The sequence below is a fragment of the Typopeltis vanoorti genome, chromosome 15 (genome assembly GCF_054136105.1).
Source record: "Typopeltis vanoorti isolate ZY-2024b chromosome 15, IOZ_Tvanoo_1.0, whole genome shotgun sequence".
NCBI classification, from domain to species: Eukaryota; Metazoa; Arthropoda; class Arachnida; order Uropygi; family Thelyphonidae; genus Typopeltis; species Typopeltis vanoorti.
Genome location: NC_143563.1, coordinates 12,158,333 through 12,180,390, shown reverse-complemented (window position 1 = coordinate 12,180,390; position 22,058 = coordinate 12,158,333). Strand labels below are relative to the sequence as shown.

General features: G+C 34.6%; 1 protein-coding gene across 1 annotated transcript in view; it reads left to right on the top strand.

Annotated features, from left to right (window-relative positions):
* The window catches only part of LOC150098390 (nuclear hormone receptor FTZ-F1 beta-like), a 164,420-nt gene that overhangs the window by 34,936 nt on the left and 107,426 nt on the right, over positions 1-22,058 (top strand). The window contains exon 2 of the mRNA XM_090405189.1: positions 10,368-10,560. Coding sequence (XP_090261315.1) covers positions 10,368-10,560 — 193 coding nt within the window. The remainder of the gene's footprint in view (positions 1-10,367; positions 10,561-22,058) is intronic.

Sequence of the window (22,058 nt, the reverse complement as noted above, 5' to 3'; positions counted from 1 at the left end):
CAATAGGAGGAGAAATGATTCTGGTGGAATGACATTGCTAGATGGAGCAGATGGTCAAATGATGATCAGTGTAGGTGGCATAGTAGAGTTGTTTACCAGTCACTTATTTAATGATATTTCATTCTGATGAAGTAAGTTTTATTCTTAGAGGAATGGAGATGATAGGTTCATCAATTAGAAGCAAATGAAGATGTTTTGTTTCAGAAGAATTGCTGAGGCTTGAAAATGCCTTTGATCACGTTGCTCAATAAAAGTTCTTTTGGCACTGGAAGAATCCATAAGGAGGAGGATAAGATACTGCATTGGCTATTGCCCTATCTTACCATTCTCCTCCTTATGGATATGTTAAGAGGTGCTCTTGCTTCGGTAATCTGGTTCCCTTTTATAATAAAGTAATAAGAATGGTTGATGAGGGAATGGCATATACTGTAATTTTTCTGGATTTTTCAAAAGCATTTGGTAGGTTGTCACATACAAGTAGATAATTGAGTTGTAACATATGGGTTTAGATATCAGGCTAGTGGATTTAGTTAGATTGAATTGGCTATCAGAACAGTTGTGTGAGGAAGCGGTATCAAGGAGATACTGTGTTTTCGAGTACTGAGCCCTGTAGAACTCCAAATACAAATGAGGTTCCACAGGCCTCGGTACTTGGACTATTACCATTCAACCTTTATATCAACAATTGAACATCTCTTTGGATTGCACTGAGAGATATGTTTAATTGTTAACAGATAATGTTAAGCCAGAGAGAGGGTTATTAGCACAATAATAATGCTGATTTTATAGCTCTTCAGGAAGATTTGGATAATTTGGGCATCTGAATAGGGATGACAATTTAACATGTATTAATATGAGGTTTTGAATCCACAAATGGAAGCCTGCATACTCTGTTGTTGGAACAATACTGGGAGAGGCAAGGGATAAAGGATAGATAGGAATTTGATATTTGAGAACTTATTACAAAAGTAGTGAATCTAAGTGGATTGCTTCAATATTAAGAAAGATATTGACCAGCAGAAATAAAGGTGTGGTGATATCATTGTATGTATCATTTTTTTTATTCTTCCATTCATTTTCTCTATAAGACCTACATAGCTGATGATACAGAGTTCCTTTAAAACTAAAGGAACTCACTAGCTAGAACTTTGTTCTCTGCCTTTGTAAGCCAGTTCCAACGAATTATCTTTGGCTCAGGAAAGTTGACTTTTTTAATATATATATGTGTGTGTGTGTGTATATATATGTATGTGTGTATATATATATATATATTCTCCTAGAAGAAATTTGAATTTTTAATCCAGCAAACTAGTAAAATCAATTGCAGAATGTATATAATAAGTATATGCAGTAATATTGGTTTTGATTATGAGCATTGCTTCTAATCAAACCTTAGTGAGGGTGAAATTTCAAACAAACAAACAAACAAAAAAAAAGGCTCAAAGAGCCAACTCCTTTCTCCCACCTCTGTTAACAATTTAGTTTTAATAAATCCTTTCTTTTCTTTTCTTTTTTTTTTTCTTTCATAGGTGGAACTCTGTTAACCTTGATTTATTGGAAATCACTAGTGAAGTGATACCAAACCTTGATAGAGTACATGACTACTGATGGTTTGAAGACTTCAGGGGCAAGAGAATTCCATTCGACTTCAATGCCCTGAAAGTGATTGTGCCATTTGAAAAATAAATGTTTACTCCAAGTTATATGAAACGTTGCATGAAATCAAACAGTTGTAGATTTCTTTCTCAAAAAAATCATTTGCTCTCAAAAATGAATATACTATTTTGAAGATATAGATGCTCGACCAGATTGATATATCATCATCGAATTCCAGATATGTGCTCTCAGAGAGTACATCATATGACAGTACTCCATAAAAATTTTATATCATTACCAACTTTTTATTGAACAGTTTTTCCTCCAAATTAATCTATTATCTTTCAAGACTCCAAAGTGATATCAGGACTCTGGAGTTATGAATTGCATAAGTATCAGGGTTATGAATTGCATATGAAGGAATGTGGATTACAGAGTTTGGTGGATAGCAGGAAAAGAGGAGATATGATAGAGACCTTCAAGTTAAGGGATTGTACCAGATTAATACAGAAGGTATTATAAAAAGAGTGAATGCTAAGATAGGAAAAATGAGATGCCATCCCTGTAAGTTGTATAAAAATGTGGTGACGAAGGGTGTGAGAAGTAGATTTTGTACATGGAAAATTGTTGGTGAGTGGTATGCATTGCTGGAGTGCATTGTGAATGCAGGGAATGTAAATAACTTCAAAGTTCATTATGTTAGACATGTTGCTGGTTGAGTGGGCCTTCCACGATGAGTCTGACTCCATGGAGGTTACCAACTTGCTGTATAGGTTCTCCAGTTAGGATGCTGTTTATGTTTTCAGTTTTCCTGCCTGTTTTCGTAGTCTTTGTCTTTTCATTGCTAACTTTTGTACCAAATATATTACAGCTGTTATTCAATTTAGTTAGGGATTCTTACAGACTTTATTGGATTTGCTTAGGAGTACAACATCTGCATAAAGTGAGCTGATTTCAGTATTTCCAATTTTGATATCAGGCCTAATGCCACTTTATAATGTGATCCATACAGATGATGAATAACAGTGTAAATGATGTGCATCAAATCATCTTCCTGCATCTCCTTCAATTCTAATTACCAGCTTACAACTCAAATATAGACTACGTATTACTCAACATAATGTACTATTTAAACCATATAATTATAGTGGTTTGAACAGCTTTTCTCTTAGTACTTTGTCATATGCCTTTTCCAGATTCAATAAATTTCAAAGACAGATCCTTGTTTTATTCCCATGATTTCTCAGTCATTTGTTTTAAAGTGAAAATCTTATTCTGACAACCTGTGTTTAGTTGAACCCAGCTTGTTCTTCTCAATTTTCTTCCACAGTTTTTCTTACCCTCTTCCTTGAGTAAGCTTGAATAAACTTACCTGGAAATGTGGTGAAAAAATTCTTCGGTAGTTCTCACTTTAAGTTTGACGGCTTTTTTTTTTTTAACAAGTATTGATAGGCACTCCTTATTACAATTCTTGTTGAATATTTTCTACCACTGTTTTGTCACTGCTTGCTTCACTTAATTCTTTCAAAGTAATTACTCCAGACTTATCTTCAGTTTTCATGTCACCCTTATAATCTCTGATTCCTTTTACAGTACTCTTTTCTTCCTCCATTTTTGATCTTTTTCAATAGCCCAGAACATTTTGCCATCTTCTGATATTTATCTTCTATTTGCTTCCAGTCTTCCAAGGACTTTTGTTAATTGCTTTTACACATGACTTTGCTTTCTTACATTTTTCTCTGGATTCTCTTAGTGCATCTGCTGACTTACTAGACCTTTTGATATGCTTTCCTCTTTTTGTCATGATTGTCTTAACTACCTGGTGTACACTACGATTCTGATTTTTCTATCCTTGCAGACAACTTCACCACATGCTTCTCTGACTGAGTAAGTTGATGTTGTCTTTAGAGTTTGCCAGTGAGTCCCCAAGGTTTTTTGTTTTCAAATTCATTTTTCTGGAATACTATTTGTATATTTGAGTCTAGAGTGTACCTCTGAAAGTACCTGAACTTTGATTAATTTTAAACTTTCTTAAACTCTAGCAGTATCTTATTCAGTTTTATTCTGCTTAAAATTAAATAGTGATTACTTCCTGTTTCAGATCCCATGTATATTCTTGTGTTCTGAATCAGTTTGAAGATATGGAGATATTGCTATCAACAGGAACATTGTCCATGAGAGACATTTATTTCTTGTGTCTTCTCTCCATGTAAATTTGTACACATCTTTATTGTGGAACATGGCAGTTGTAATGGTTAGTCCATATCCTGAACAGAAATCTAACAGGTACTTACTATTGTTATTAGTGTTGGTCTTTTCTACAGATTTTCCCAAAATATATCTGTATGTCTGGTGTGATATACATTTCCTGCTCTGCTGTTAAGATCTCAAACAAGAATCAACTTTTTCTTTATGTCAGCTGCCTTCTCTAATGACTTAAAAATTCCTCTACTTCTTCCATAGGAGAACTTCTATGGGAGACTGTAGGCCAAGAGAGGCCTCATTCTCCAATTCTACATTTTAATGGTTCCTCACATCATTATGCTTGATATTGTTGTGCCATTCACACAGCTTATCTTCATGTTTAATGTTGAATACTATAGCTACTCCTTTCTTGATCATTATTGCCTGAATATAACATTGTGTGAGCCTCCGTAGCTCAGTCAGTATAGACGAAGCCCTTTGGTTGGAAAGACCTGGGTTCAATTCACGTCCATGATGTGAGGAACCTTTATCTGGTCTCTTTTGACTAAATGTGAGTTAGCCAGTCTCATATGGAAGTAGATGGTTTTTTCACCTGGAAACTTGGGTTTTTTGTCCCTCAGAACAGTCAAACTGGTCTAGTGAACACACACAAATCTACAGTCATGAACACTTGCTCTTAGTGGATGCAGCAGAGGAGTGATGAGCCAGCTGCATTAATTCATCAGAAACCCCTCGTTAGGTGGACTCTACCTGTTCTAAGGGACAGATTAGAAAGGAAGGAAATAATATCTTGTAATCATTATTAAAAGGAATCTTACCTGTTTTTATCTTCTTTGTTTTGGTAACACCAATTATGTTGAGTTGGTACTTTTCTCGTTCTCCTGCCAGCTCTACTTTTTCATTGATGCTACCAATCTGGAATTCTGCTGATGGTGCTTTGGAGCTTGTAATGTTTGTTCCAGTAGCTGGATTTTCACTGTTTGTCCAGGTTCTCTGACAAAAACAGTAAGGCATTGTTTAACAAGGCCACCCTCAGCTGGCATTAAATCCCATCATGTTATATTAGGTTTAATCCAATAAGTATATAGTTTTGATCAGCTAAGTCCCAAACTTAGCCTGATCAAATTTTCAACCCATTCTTGTTCATTCAGTATCCAAATAGGTATTCTATTAACAAGGTATGCCATGAGAAAGCAAGGATTAGTCATTAGATCAGAAGTCTCTGGCTGCTTGCTACAATCCTTAAAACTCTATTTGCAGGTCTCTTCCCAATTATATAGTTTGATCCTTGAGCACAACCCCTGATATATATATAATCACATGATGTATATCTTCACAATTATACAAAGCAGGACTAGCATACAAACTATAATATGATGTCATCATATCAACATATTAGAGTTTCATCACTTTCAAATAAAAGGTATTAATATGATATGAGGTTATGTTAACTGGGCATGATTAATACTAGATGATTTGATGAAAATCACTGACATGGATAACTTTCACTGGTGTGTCACTTGGCTGATGGAGGATGGTATGGTTTATTGTTAGTCATAGTACATATTTACACAGTTATTAAGCAAAGTTAATTTGTTTATATCAAGGTAAAGAACTTGGCATAAACAAATTTTTATATAAACATGGACAACTTAGTAGAGAACAAATTGAGAATAATTTGATGCTTGCCTTTCTTTATTATTGGTGAAAGCATGACGAAGAATTGATTACATTGCAAATGGGATGCATTGCAAGAATGTGTTGTGAATATTGTGAATGAGTGTAAGGATCAGTGTTATAGATGACTTGGTCACTGAGTCTTGACTCTATGGATGTGATACATATCACTCCTATGCACATTAGGCTACAAGTCCTGTATCGGATGAATGCCATGTGGGTGCTGGATTCAAATGCTACAGGTTGTAGTTGTTGAGGAATACTTTGTGGTGAGGGCTGTTCCAGAGAACTGAGGCAGATGGAATAAAACATGACTAAGAGTAGCAAATTGTGGTGAGTCAGCAGTTCAAATATAAAAGGACATTGTGCAGCGTTGCTTGTATTCATGTAGGTTTGGCAGAAATGGGGTGCAGGGGGACACTGAAGAGAGTCTGTGAGAGGAGTCATCATTCAGTTGAATTGCTCTCTTCTAAACAACCTTAAGAATTTTTAAAGAGGTCTGTGTACCACCTGAAAGCTGTGTGCGTGAGAGAGTGCAGGAATTCCAAGTTATGCAGATAAGAGATTTATACAGAGTAAGCAGCTAAACAAAGAAGTAATATCATAAACAATAATAAAAAACAAAGGATGCCAAGTTTGTTGGAAAGCTGAAGATTTCTATAGAGATGATGTGATTATACCAAGAAAGGCTAGGAGTAAGAATCAGTCCAAGAAGAAAGATCTGGTCTTGACAGTTGAGTATTATCAAAGGTAGATGGAAATAGCTGTCTTTTTTTTATGAGAAAACAAACAAAACTGTGTTTTGAAAATGATGAAGGTGATGAGATATTATTGCCCCACTGAGGGATGATGTGGAGGTCAATGTTTAGAACACTTATTATATTATAGATGATCTTGAAGCTTGAGAGATTTGTGGACTTGCAAGAATTGTTGGATGAGTCAAATGAGTGGAGAGTGTACTATCGTCAGCAAAACTTCGAGAGTTTGGTGTCATTGAGAGTAGGTCATTTATATGTATGAAGAAGAGGGTAGGCAAAATAAGAGCCCTAAAGAATACTTGCATTATTATGAAAATCTGAAGAGAGAACAATATCCACCATTACGCATTAATTGAACAACCTGAGAGAAACTGGCAGTGCAATTACAAATTGAGGGATGCAGACTATAAATTACTTGGAAATGTCAAGTGCAACAACAGATTTCTTCAAACCTTTTCACATGTCTAGAGGTGAGTGGGTGAGGAGATCTTCTGTGGCTCTTGATTGGCAAAATTCATATTGGTAGTCATTGATTAATTGACAGTTCTTCAGATGTTGAAGAAGTTGACTATTGATGACCTCCATTATTTTAGACAACACTGTGGCGAAAGTAATATGCAGATAGTTTGATTGTAGCCACTTTATCATCTTTTATTGGAATTTGCTTTACTGTAGGGCGGATGCCAGTGAGTATTATTTAGTGTATAGATGATAAAGAACAAGTATTGGTTTGGAGGACATTTCTCGAGCTGAGTTGGTGGAATTCCATGTGAACTAGAAACTTTTTGGTATCCATATTTTTGAAGATTCTTCTGATGTCCCTCTGGTAGAAGGTCATCAGAAGAATCATTTTTCTCATTCAACTCAAGAATAAATGACCACGACCATCACATTCACATGACTCTAATGAGAAAAATGATACCAGGTGATGATGCAATGCCGCCATTGGCTAATAAAGAGGTAGAAGTACAAATGGACAAAAGTTGTCCCTGGCTCTTTTTTGCAATGCAAGGTACAACTACCATTTGTACATGAGATGTTTTTTTTTTTTTTTTTACATTTAGTTATCAAACTACTTGTGATGAGCTGTTTTCTTTTTTGCGCCACCTACACACAGTTTTTAAAAAAATTATAGCTTGATATAAGGTAGGAATTTTGAACATAGTAAGGAATAAAAACATTCATTCCAACATCAGTAATATCTGTAACAAGATTACAACAAGGATCTGGAGAGTGGAAACAGTAGTCTTTGGAAAGGAATAGTAAAAGTCTTTGGAAAGGAATAGTAAAAGTCTTTGAGATCTTCTCACTTTGCATTGCTGTAGTGTCAAGGTATGTGAGATTGTGATTGGCTGAGGTGAGGACATTCCACTAGTGATGAAACTTGGATGAGGTTGGGACAGTGTACTTGAAAGGAAAACTGATTAAGAAAAGATCCAGAGTGTTCAGTAAGCAGAGGGGATTGTCAAGAATTCTGGTTTGGAGATGAATTGCTTTAGATCATCACACTTACACAAATACCTTGCTTCTTTTCCAACTTTGTCAGTGGAATGGGGAAAAATGGAGCTTTTTATCCAGAACAATTTTTACCTCATCTGAATAAACTACTAAGACAAGAACTTCTAATAAACCTATCATAGAGATTTGTATTCCTACTACAAAATTCTGAAATATAATCTTAGCTAGCTTCTCCATTTTCTTCCAGAAATTCAAAGAAGTTTTAATTTGCTTCTTTGACTCTCCTGTACAGTAGTACATTCCAGTGTTTGAGATTCATCTCATACAGCCAAGGGTTAAAGGTTGACAGTCTCTTTTTAATATTCTCTTAAGACACATAGAGATATCTCATTCAATCCTTGTTAGCATTTTAAACACAGTATTATTTTTTTTCTGACCTATTTGTTTGTTGACCTGTTCTCTCTCCTTTTGATAGTCTTTAGCATTTACCTTGCTGGCCCTGTTGGCTGAATGGATAACACTTCTGTGCTCCACCCAGTGGGCCATGAGTTTGAATGATCTCATACAGCCAAGGGTTAAAGGTTGACAGTCTTTTTAATATTCTCTTAAGACACATAGAGATATCTCATTCAATCCTTGTTAGCATTTTAAACACAGTATTATTTTTTTTCTGACCTATTTGTTTGTTGACCTGTTCTCTCTCCTTTTGATAGTCTTTAGCATTTACCTTGCTGGCCCTGTTGGCTGAATGGATAACACTTCTGTGCTCCACCCAGTGGGCCATGAGTTTGAATGAATTCCAGTGCCGTGGTATTCCTTCAGATTACTTCCAAAATTCATCTACTTTGCTTTGATGCTTGTAAATGTCTTTAGTTGGTAAATGAATCTTGTCACCCAATGTATAACCACCACTATCTTGCTTATTTGAGGCTTGAGATGGCTTGAATAACTTTTTTGGTTCCTAAAGCAGGATTTTTAGATATCTAACTCTTAGTCCACCCCTGTATTGACATACTGCACATTTACAAACTTTTATGGATGGGATTCAGATGAAAACTTTGAAGCAATCATTGAGTAATTGAATTATAGGATCTTTGAATAAAATGGATGAATGGCATTGTTAAACAAGAATACCACATATTAAAAGTATTCAACTTTCTGTTGTTTCCATTTGCTGGACTATGGAAGAAAATGACTATTCTTCCATAGTCATTTTTTTCTGGCCACACAACTAAAAAAAGAAAAGGTTTTTAGGTTCTATTTGCTTAACTGATTGCTTCTCATCTCATTTTCATTCTTCTAAACAATTTTGTACTACTTTTGCTTTCATTGCTATATTTTTGTTATCAGATTTCTAATACTTTTAATATGTGGTGTTCTTGTTTAACAATGCTATTCATCCATTTTACCCAAAGATTGCTTATCTTTTTGACTCTGAAAATACAGTCTATCTTTTGAAATGTCCTTAACAAACTCTTGCAGCACTGTTTATATATAAACAGTGCTGCAATATATATATATATTGCAGTATATAATAATAATAATATATATATATATATTTGCTGTGGTATTCCTTCAGAGTACTTCCAAAATTCATCAAACTGATTGCTTTGTAGTTACATATATATATATATATATATATATATATACTCTCTTATAGAGACCTTCACATTTCTAGTACCACCTCCCAGCTAAGGCTGTGTGAATACTCTTTATCTAAAATGGTGCACTTACTAATACATTTATGCTAGGATAATTGTAAAGAAAAGATAATTGCAATGCTGAAACAAATGTTCACATGTAAAAATAAGTATGTCATTTTGCCCCCTTACAAGGCATTGAACTTGGACTATTGTGCACAGGTCTGGTTTCTGTTGTGATTCTGATATTTTGGGTCTTGAGTGCAAAGGAGAATGATATCAGGATTGTGGAATACTGATTATGAAGACAGATTGAGAATTTGTAACCTGCAGACACTAGCAAACAGAAGAAAGAGGGATGATATGATTAAGACTTACAAACTTCTGAAAGAGTCGTACATGATGGAATTTTTTAAATTTATGGAGGGTAGGGAAAGGATAAGAGGGCATCCTTGGAAGCTAAGAATGAATGCTGCCAAGAAGGGTATGAGGGCTAGATTTTTCTCTCATAGGGTAGTGCATGATTGGAATGGATTGCCATTGGATGTTGTCAGTGCAAGCAGTGTGAATGAATTCAAGAATAAGTATGATAGCTGGTGTGTGTAGTATGTGGCCTCCCTCAATGAGTCTCTGACAACTGGAGGTCTCTCTTAATAATAATAATAGAGGAAGTGGTTAAGAACTCTGTAAAATTATAGCCATAATTATATTTTATTTATTATTATTAATGTAACTTTTTTCTTGACCCCATCCCCACCACCTTTTTTTTTTTTTTCCCATTTGATTTCATATAAATTAAGAATTCAGATTTTTTTTTTTGTTTTAATTATGGTTTTTTATGCAATTCTTCCTTTTGCTTGAATTATTATTAACATTATTGAAGTAGAAATTTGGAATGATATAGATGCATGTAATATCGTAATTCTATTTTAAAGTAATTTCATAGACTTATATGACTAACATCTGGTATTTAAGCATATTTTATGAGTGATTATCATATTAACTTATTCTGTTGAATTTTTATTTTTTTCAGACACATCATCAGCAACAGACAGCTATTAATGGTCATAACAGTCCACTAAAAAGCAATGATATTTCTCATCCATGTACACCATGTCCAAGGCCAACAATACTTGCATCTCCTGCCCCTGCACCTAGTACTGAGAGTCCAACTGTTCCACCATACTTAAAGGAACGGTTTTCAGTTGGCCATACTACTCAATATGGTAGGAATCATTAAGAGTACCTTAAATATAATGATGTAATTTCAAAGAACAGAAAAAGTCATGTTGATAAGGGATATAAAAATTGTGTTGGTGATTTTAAACACATTAAATTATATGCACTTCATACCTTTAACATGAATTATAATTTGACCTCTGGAGGGGGTGTAATTAATAAACTAGTTCTGAGCCTGTAAATCATACTTTTTGTTTTGCTAATAGAAACCACTATACCACCTGAGATTAACTCTTCTAACACATTGCTGAATGCTAACAATGTCAAGTTCTTTCCTATTGTCATCATTTTTAATATGATACTGCCAGAGATGCCATCTGTTCAGTTCTCTAATCATTCTCAGCACTATCATATCTGTGACCTCCAGCCTCTCTGATCAAGAGTTTTATTTTTAACCCAGCTCCCAGATCCATGAATTAAAATTGGTTTGAACATGGTCTAGTTTAGTGATTTGACTAGTTTCTCTCTTATTTCATATAAATTTATTTAGTTGATTTCCTACCATACCAGCTTTGCTAATTCTGCTATTTCCAAAGTTAATTTGCCATCTTCGCCCAAAATGGGATCTAAATAGTTGAAATGTTTTATTTCTTCTATAGGTTCTCCATTCAGGATGCAGTTGACATTTTCAACTGCATCCTAAATGGAGACCGTTCTTTCTTGCCAAATTTTCATAGCAAATTTATGACAGTACTTATTCATTTTATGTAGGAAATCTTGCAGACTTATACTATAGTATCCCCCTTATCCACGGAGAATATGTTCCAAGACCCCTTGCAGACACTGTGGATAGTACCGAACCCTATATATGTGCTATTTTTTTTTCCTATACATACATATCACAAAGTTTAATTTATAAATTAGGCACAGTAAAGAGATTAACAACAATAACTACAATAATAAAATAGAACAATTATATAGCAATTATACTGCAGTAAAAATTATGTGAATGAAATCTTAGCAACCTCAGCATACGTTTTATTATTATTATTTATTTATTATTTTATGAAGTTGAGAACTTGCTTCCTTTTTAAGTGGAAAGGTGAACTTTATGGTTTCTGTATGTAATATCCAAATTGCCCAAAGCACTACTCTTGTGTTTTGGGACCATTATTAAGTAAAACAGGGGTTACTTGAACACAAACACTGAGATTCTGTGACAGTTGATCTGATAACTGAAAACTATTCAGAATGGCAGTAATATAAAACTTATGAAATGTTGATTTCTGGAATTTTCCATTTAATATTTTTGGACCGAGATTGACTGTGTATAACTGAAACCATGGATGGGGGTGGGGTGAACTATGGTACTGGATTTACTTAAGAGTATAACATCATCTGCAACATCTCCAACTTTGATATCACGTTCCTTTATAATGTGATGAATAAGAGTTGGAGATAACGTATACATTTTCTCACCTGATTTAACATCAAACTGTTATAACTTTTTTATTTTGTGTGTGTGTTCTTTTTTCTTTTCTTATTGCCTTTTGCTTTTACCCCTGTTGTTCCATCCTTTGTTTTGTTCCTTTGTGTCTTATGTATCGTGTGGCCCTTTCTAGAATGCGCCCTTGCTATACAATGATTAATTGTTATATCATGTGTGCTTTAAGTTGATGTTCCTTCCAAAAATAATTCATCTATTCCCTTTTTCCTACCACTTGAAACTTTAAGGTTGCTACAAAACAGTGACACTGCTGGTGAATATGACTGTGAACTAGGCCAATTCACGAGTACAGATAACTATCTCCTACACAAAAAGAAATCAGGAAAATTAATTTTTTTTATGACTGCGCCACCTTAATTCTTCACGCAAAGCATTGGAGATATGTCATAGCACCTTTAGGATATAGCCGAATCTAATTGTGGGCTTAATTAATAGTTGTGGCAATTCCCCAAATTATTAGCATACAGGTTCGGAGTTTTTTCAAGGCAGTGCATAGTACAAAGATCAGGCGATAGTCTCTATTAAGCAAACAAAATGCATTTATTGTAACCTAAGGTAATTCTACACTATTATACACTTTTCAAACAACTTCTTTCTTAATCTTATCTTAAATTTCAATTACTGTCTAACATTATTAAACTTGCCATTTACAGTGAGAGGAGATTCTCATATTCTACAAAACTGACTGTCACTATTCTTATGTTATGTTAACATTTCGATTTCAAACCTGGCTATCTGTGACAATACTATTAGCCTAGTAACACTATGTTCAGTGGAATCACAATTATCCTTCCGCACTTAACTATTAATACAAAAAGTCTACTCACAGGTGTTTTTGCTGATTCCTCCGATCCATTCTGTGTATTGGATTTTCTCGTTCGGTGCTTGGTAGTCATCCTTCTGCAATTCACTTGCAGGAAGAACAGTGGTACTTCTTTGCCGAAGGGACTAGGTCGAATGAAGGCATCCTGCTTTCAATATATGAGGCAAGTTCCCTTACTTGCTACACATTGCAGAAACTTTCAATGCTTCTTCAGGGTTCCCCGTTTCCACGGGTTTGTGTACCGATGAGTTCAATCGGGCCTACAGACTGCATCTAGAGGACTGCTAGAGAGAAAAAGAGAGAGAACCTTGTTCTTAAGGCCTCCTATATATATGGTTTTTTGGGAGTTCCGTGTTTCAGGATCAGACACTCCTGAACATCTTGCAATCACTCTGTCAGCAGTCTTGACCTTCAATGTAGGCGGGAAAACTTCCTTGTTCGAATGACCTTCAGCACTATTGTTCGCTTTCAAGTCCCAGACATAATCCACTGTAATCCTTTTTACTTGAGGTAGAACTACTTCAACACTAGGTTATTTTTACAATATCACTCCTGGATTTACATAAAGTGCACAATTTTGAGTATTTATAATATTTTAATAATTTTATGATCAATTCAGTGTCACTCCTTTTTGCCAGATACCTGTGTGGGTTTACAATCAGTATGGCAACGTGTAGTATTGTTATGTCTACAATATTTACGACCTTTGTAAAAGTCGATGCCTAAAATATTTAGAACTTCCATTGCATCGAATTTTACAAAACCATCGTCATGTACCTCCTTCAGTTTTAACTGTTGATTTACAAATATAGACTAAAGTATTGCTTGATATAGTGTGGCATTTACACCATATAAGTAAAACATTTTGAACAGCTTTCCTTTTGGCACATAGTCATATGCCTTTTCTGAAACTTAAATACAGATCCTTCTATATTCCCAAGATTTCTCAACTACTTGTCTTAAAAGTGAAAATCTGATCCTTTACCTCTGTTCATTTGGAACTCAGCTTGTTGTTCTCCAAGCTTTCCCTCCCCAATTTGTCTTAGCTGTTTCTCAGTATAAATCCTACCAGGAATACTCATTAAAGAAATTCCTCTCTAATTCTCACACTCAGTTTTACTTCCCTTTTTATAGATGGGATACTGTAAGCGCTCAATTTCAATCATCTGGAATTTGAGTCTCTGACCAGACCTTCTGAATTATGCAGTATAGCCACTGTAAAAACTTTTATACCTCCATATTTAATAATTTTTGGTCGTATATCATCTACTCCAGCTGCCTTTCCATATTTCAGGTTTGTTTTTGATAGCTTTTTCTACTTCAAGTACTGATATATAATCCTGATTGTATTTCTCTTGAATGTTTCCTACCTTTCTGTTCACTTGTTTTATTTAGCAAGCTTTCAAAGTAATTACTCCAATATCTAAAATATCTTTATCTTCAGTTTTCATGTCACCCTTTATTATTTCTGATTCCTTTTAAAGTACTTTTTCCTTCCTTTCTGAGTTTTTTCAGTAGCCATCAGAAAATTTTACTACTTTCCTGTTATTTATTCCTTACCAAAGTCTTCCCATGGCTTTTGTTTAACTAGTTTTATACAGTGCTTTGCTTTCTTACATTTTTCTCAAAGAGCATAAGTTGATTTACTTGCTAGGAACTTTCAATATGCTTTCTTATTTTCTTTCACTGCTTCTCTGACTTCCGAGTCCACCATGGATTTCTGATTTTTCTGTCCTTGCTGATTACCTCACCACTTGCCTCTCTTGCTGAATCAGTCAATGTTTTCTTTAAGGTTTGCCACTGAATCTTGAAGGTTTAGTTCTTATTTTCAAGCTCTTTCATTTTTTCCTTGAATAATGTTTGTGTATTTTGAGTCTATACAGTTTACCTCTATTGGCTGTTCAACCTTGATTCATTTCAAAATTTTCTTACACACTCTTCATTTCAATATGAAATTCAATTTTACCCTTCTCAACACTAAATAATGATCACCTGCACTTTCAAATCCTATGTATACTCTTGTGTCCTGAACCAGTGGGAAAATGTCACTGTCAACAATAACATAATTAATGAGGGCTTTCTTATTCTTTGCATCTTCTTCTCCTCATGGTATATGTGCAAATTTTTATTATTACATGACATCTCCGAGACTCATCGAGGGAGGGCATCTGCTCTACAATTCTCTGCCTCTACCACTCACTCCACCAGCTAAACAGCGAACCACATCATCTACACTGACAGCATCTACTACCCACCACCATCACTAGTATTTTCACAGACACTCACAAATATCCATGCCTACAACAATGGGATTCATACCCACAGCCTTTTGGCTGGAGAGTGGATATGCTAATCACTTGGCCAATAAGGCTGGTGTGTTGGAATATGGTGTTAGTAATAACTAATCCATGTCCTGAACAGAAATCTAGCAGTTATTTACTATTATTATTAGTTTGCTCTTTTCTACAAATTTTCCCGAAACATTTCTATATATCTGTTAGTCATTTCCTACTCTGCTATTTGCATCTCTTACAAGGGTTAACTTTTGCTTTTTCACTGTGGCAACTACCTTCTCTAATGTCTAAAAAATCCCTTTACTTCCTTAGTAGAACCTTCTGTGGGACCATAGGCACAAATAAGTTTCATTGTCCAGTTTCCCATTCTGATATTTGCCCACATCACTCTACTTGATATTGCCTACCATTCAAGAAATATAGAAATATTGCCCACCATTATCCTTGTATTTAGTGTTTAAATACTATAGTTACTCCTTTTCCTTGATTGTTTTTGCCTGAATATAACATTTTGTATTTGTTATTTAGATTTCACCTGTTTTTTTGTATTCTTTGTTTCAGTTACACCTATTATGTCGATTTGGTACTTATCCAATTCTTCGGCTAGTTCCATTTCTTTTCTCTTGATGCTTATGATGATAATTACAATCTTTATCTCTGCTGACGATGAGTTGGGATTTGGGATCAAGTTTCTTTGTTCTTTAATTTTAAATTTTTTTTAGTTCTCAAACTTTTTAATTCTTAACTTTAAAAATTCACAGTCCATTTGATTTATTATTTTCTTTGCTATTGTTTCTATTCATTGTCTCATTCAGTTATTGGATGTATCTACACTCACATATTTGCATACTACTTGGCACGATTTTTAGTGAAAATGGAAATAGACAACAGAATCAACAAAGCTGGTACGGTAGGAAGACAACTGAATAAATTTATATGGAATAAGAGAAAAATTACCAAAACACTAAATTAGCTGTATACAAGATGGTGTTCAAGCCAATTTTAACTTACGGATCTGAGAGCTGGGTTAGAAATAAAACACTCGACCAAAGACTAGAGATCACAGATATGAGAGTCCTACGAAAGATTAGAGGCATTAACAGATGGCATCAGTGGCAACATCATATTAAAAACGAGGATATTAGGAAAGAACTTAACATTGTTGGAATCCAGAAATGTGTTAGCAGAGCTAATCTCAGGTGGTATGGTCACTTAGACAGAATGGGAGAGGAAAGATTAGCAAAAGAAGTGTTCTCTGCCAGGTTGACAGGAAAAAGACCCAGAGGAAGACCAAGATATATAGGTGGATTGATACAGTAAAATGTGCCTTTACTGTATTTAAGTATACTTTACTTAAGATAGAAATATAAGATCTGATAATGTTTAAGTCTTTCTTAATTTCCTTGTTAAGTGTGTTAAGTGTTCAAGACTTGCAGCCATAAGAAAACACAGAGAAGGCCAAAGATCTGACCAATCTGATCTTTGTGTTGATAGTTATTTTTCTGTTCTTCAGGAGTTATGTTAGCTGAATCATTTTGGATCTACCCATTGCATTTTATCTTCTTTCTTCATGTAACTTCCACTGGCAGAGAGCATTGGGCACAGATAGATAATCTGATTAACTTTATTCTTGAACTGCCTATTAATATTTTTTTCTATTCCAATCATCCAGAGATCTCTTCACCATAGAGATTAAAGAGTCCAGGAGACAGAATACAAACTTGCCTTACTCCTTTTTGTGAACAGAATCACTCTATATGTGAGTGGGTATCATCAGTTTGGTTATTGTTATGAAGTTCACATTAATAGGATAAGATGTGTAGAAAGCCAGACTTAGACATTATTTCCCACGTCGATTCCACTTTGCACAGCTTGAAGGCTTTGGTGTAGTCAATAAAGCTCAAGAATTATCTTGCTCTCCTTTCATTCATTAGACATGCACTGCGACTCAAGTTGATCAACCAGGTTATGGCATCGTTAACTCTTTAGTACATTTCCTTCGGCACTTGTATTCTTCAGCACCATGCTTGAGATTCCATCCAGTCCATATTTGAGTCAAGCTCTGTTAACAGTTTAATACTTCTAACTCATGTCCTCTATTCTTTCAGCATACAGAGAGTAAATGAGTCTATCTAGAATATATGCCTCACTAAACTGAACAACTCATCTTTTCTTGTGTATCTGACACTTTCTGCCATTCACATTCACATTCTCCAAGGATGCTTACCTGCTATATAGTGATGATTCTGTTCTAACTTCTTTTCACAATCTAGCTGTCATGTATTAATATTCCTAACTAGCCTATATAGTGAGCTCTACATTCCCATGCAAAGTTGATTTCTGTGCTATGTATTTTTTCATGCAAAAGTTATCATCCTCAAGTTTCATCCTTCCACATCCTCAAACTGCCTTCTCAGTTTGCTATAATTACCTACCATATAGTTCTACATATGCTCTTTCTTTGTCGGAGTTCTTATATATATATACAGTGGTATCTCGCTAATCCGAACTAATAAAAACCGTGCTCATTCGGATTAGCGAAAAGTTCGAATTAGCAAATTTCTCCCCAAGAGACAACAATAACTAGCGTTTAAGACAAAAATAATCAGATTCTAATGGTATATCAATTTAATTCTGTAAATAAATTAACTGATAGAAAAAAGCCACTGTACTGTAATATAAAACAAAAATAATAATATGGTACACAAGTTTATTTCAGTAAAATATTTAATTTGTATGTACCTGTATTGTTGAGGATTCTGATTTAATAAAATTGCATAGTTCAGTACGTAACTTAATTTAGGTAAAAAATATCACTTTCTTGTACACAACACAAAAAAGTTTCACAAAATAGCACAAAAAAAGTTTTTTTTTATTTCTTTGTAAAAAAAGTCCCTATTTTCTTTTGCTTCTTTGAAGCTAAACGTTTTTCGAATGCTTCTTCTCAGAGCTGCATTAGCAACAAAATTTTGTGCACTGGCTTATCATTCTGCTTAGTCCATTCTATACACACATTAAAACTGTCAGCTGCCTCTTCATGTTTTACTTTTTTTCCTTCGAGTTCTTCATCGCCATCATCGTCTTCTAATTCATTCTGTAGCATCATATTTATAATTTCATCATGTGATTTGATTTCGAATTCACTTTCCGTCCTATCTGTAATTCATTCTGCAACATCTGTTTGTGAAATTTTAACATCTGGATTTATATTTTTAACCAAATTATGCATGTTTTGAATTTCCTCTTTTTGTGTATATTTGTGATTCATGCCGGAAATACAGTACATACTGTACAGTATAAAAAAGCAAACGTGAATACACAATAAATCATAATAATCCTCCAGTATAACCGTACAATCGACAGTATGAAAAAAAATACTGTACTGTAATAATAATAAAATAAATAATAATAGTTAAAATAATAATTATTAATTAAAAATAATAGTACACAAAATAATAATACGTAATAAATAAAACTTTTTTCTTTCAAACCGCAGTTCGGATTACTGGAGGGTTCGGATTAGCGAGATACCACTGTATATATATATTAGAAACAGATTAAATGACTATAAGCTGAGAGATAAAAAAAAATTAGAAAAATAGAAAAGACTTCTTTGGGTGCATAACATGAGGGAACTACGAACAAACATTGCGAGAGAAAAAATCTATACATTAAAGCATTAACGTTTGAAGCCATTCTGTGTATGTCTTCATTGTTGGATGTGTGAATGCATTCAAGGCCTTGTGAATGCCAAAGTTGGAAAGCAGCGCATTGACAGTCTGAGAGATTATAGCTGAGGTTAGTGTTGAGATGTAATCTTTAAATTCTACAATTCTTCTTTTCAGTTCATTATAGCATCGAAAGATATTTTCCGATTTGTCCCATATGACTGGATGAATGATCTAGTTTTTGTTGTTAGTGTCAGCAGAATTCAGGACACGGTTCAACAGTGCACTTGCTCTGGTTCTGTCATATGTAACATCTCTTTTATATTCCTCTAGATATAATTTGATGGATTTTTTTGGTCTAGCCAAAATAAGGCATGTTGCAGTTGCACCAAAAGTTTCAGTAAATGCCTGGATATTTCAGGTTGTTATGTTTTTGCTTAGGTGTACTCAGCAAGGAATGGAATTAAAGTAGAGGAGTAAAAGAAGTCCGGATGTTATATTTTTTGAGAACTTTTGCTAATTTTGATGAAACAGAACTGATTATATGGTAGGGATACATAGCCTTTTTCACTATTTCTGTCTTCAATATGGCAAGCAGGTGGATTTAATAGTAGCTTATTAACTGTTTTGAATAACCATTTTGCTGAAAGGTGGTAAGAAGGAATTGAACATCTTCACAGAGGAGAGAGCAAGCATGTTTACCTAGTGTAGAAATAATGCCACGCTTTTGAGGTGGATAGTGATGGGACTGTGCATGTAGATATCTATTGGTGTGAGTGGGTTTCCTGTAAATAGAGATATAAAATTTCTCAGATACACAAGTGAGTTCGATATCTAGGAACAGAAGAGTGCTGCCAATATCTAATTCTGCATTAAATTGGATTTTTGGGTGTTGATTGTGGAGATGGTCTAGGAAATTCTTTAAAGACTCAGGTCCTCCATGATCCCAGATTAGGAAAATGTCATCTATATATCTTTTCAGAATTTAGGTTTCAATGGGAATGAAGAGATAGTGTTTCCTCAAAAGATTCCAAATATAAAATCACCAGTATCTGTGATAAAGGATTGCCCATGGCCAAACCAAAGTTCTGTTTGTAAATAGTGTCTTTAAACTGGAAATGACCAGAATTAACACAATTTCCTCACCATATTGAAGATAGAAATACTGAAAAAGCTACTCTTTCACTGCTCTACTTAAACTCCATTCCTGCTCAGTATGCCCAAGTTAAAAACATAACAGCCTGAAATATCCCTGCGTTTATCGTATTTGGTGCAACTGCAACATGAATTATTTAGGCCACCAAAAATACATCAAATTGTGTTTAGAGGAACATAAAAGAGAACATCACATATGTCAGAACCAGAGCAAGTGTTCTGTCAAACTGCATCCTGAATTCTGCTGATGTTAATGACAAAAACTAGATCATTCATTCAGTCATATGGGACAAATCGGAAAATATCTTTCGATGCTATGGTGAACTGGAAAGAAGAATTGTAGAATCTAAAGAAATTGTACTCCATCCAGTACATCTCTACACTAACCTCAGCTATAATCTCTCAGACTGTCATTGTGCTTTCCAACTTTGGCATTCACAAGACCTTCGTGTTTGCATGCCCATCAATGAAGACGTACACAGACCGATTTCAAACATTAATCTAAGAAGGCAAAACTAGTTGTGCAGTTTATTTAAATTAAAATAGTGTTTTCTTTTTATCTTATAGTCATTTAATCTTTCAAAAATATATCTCTCAGCTGAGTAAATCAATTATATCATATATATATATATATTTTTTCCCCCCTACCAAATAAAAAGCACATGATCACTCTCACCAGTTGCGGAGGCATAATAGTCAACTCATTTATAGACAGGTTCTTAAATGCTGTTACTAGATTCTGTGTTCTTGTTCTACTAATCCCGTTTACTATTATATGCTTCTAAAGGTAGTGTTGATTATTATCATTATCATGATCATCAGATCTCCAGAGAGTCAAAGACTCATCAGGGAAGGCCACAAATCACCACACCAGCTGTTATACTTTCTCTTAAACTCATTCATACTCATTCAACAGGTAAACTGTTGGCTAACTCAGTCATGGTGCTGTGAGAAAAATCTGTCCCTCACCCTTTCCTTAACTGCACACAAACTTAACTTCCACAGATGCCCTTCTTTCCTTCCTGCCTTAAATAAAAACTAAAAATTTTATCATCATCATCATCAAATTCCTGCCATGTACCCTCAAGGGATGTACAGGATATGATAGTACTACATGAAAAATTTACATCATTACTAACTTCCTATCTACAATTTTCCTCCAAATCAGTCTGTTACTTGTCAACACTCCAACATTATCAGATCTTCTATTTCTATCGTCTAAGGCACTTTGTACCGTATCAATCTACCTATATCTTGGTCTTCCTCGGGGTCGTTTTCCTGCCAACCTGGCAGAGAGCACTTGTTTTGCTAATCTTTCCTCGCCCATTCTGTTCAAGTGACCATACCACCTGAGATTAGCTCTGCTAACGCATTCCTGGATGCTGACAATGTCAAGTTCTTTCCTAATATCCTCGTTTTTAATATGATATTGCCATTGATGCCATCTGTTCACGCCTATAATCTTTCTCAGGACTCTCATATCTGTGGTCTCTAGTCTTTGGTCAAGTGTTTTACTTCTGACCCAGCTCTCAGATCCATAAGTTAAAACTGGTTTGAACACTGTCTTGTATACAGCTAATTTAGTGTTCCGACTAATTTCTCTCTTATTCCATATGAATTTATTCAATTGACTTCCTACCATACCAGCTTTGCTGATTCTGTTGTCTATTTCTATATTTAATTTACCATCTTCAGTAAAAATCATGCCTAAGTAGCTGAAATGTTTTACTTGTTCCACAGGTTCCCCATTCAAAACACAGTTGACATTTTCAACAATTCTACCTATTTTCATTGTCTTTGTCTTTTTATTGCTGATCTTCATACCATATCTATTACAACAGTTATTCAATTTAGTCTGGGAATCTTGCAAACTTGTAGCGGATTTATTTAGAAGTATAACATCGTCCGCATAAAGCAAAGAGCTGACATTAACATCTCCAATTTTGATATCAGGTTTCATACCATTTTCCTTCATAATATGATCCATATAGATAATAAATAAAGAGGGGATAATGTACATCCTTGTCTCACACCAGATTTAACATTAAACCATCTTCCTGTACTTCCTTCAATCCTAACTGCTGATTTACGACTCAAA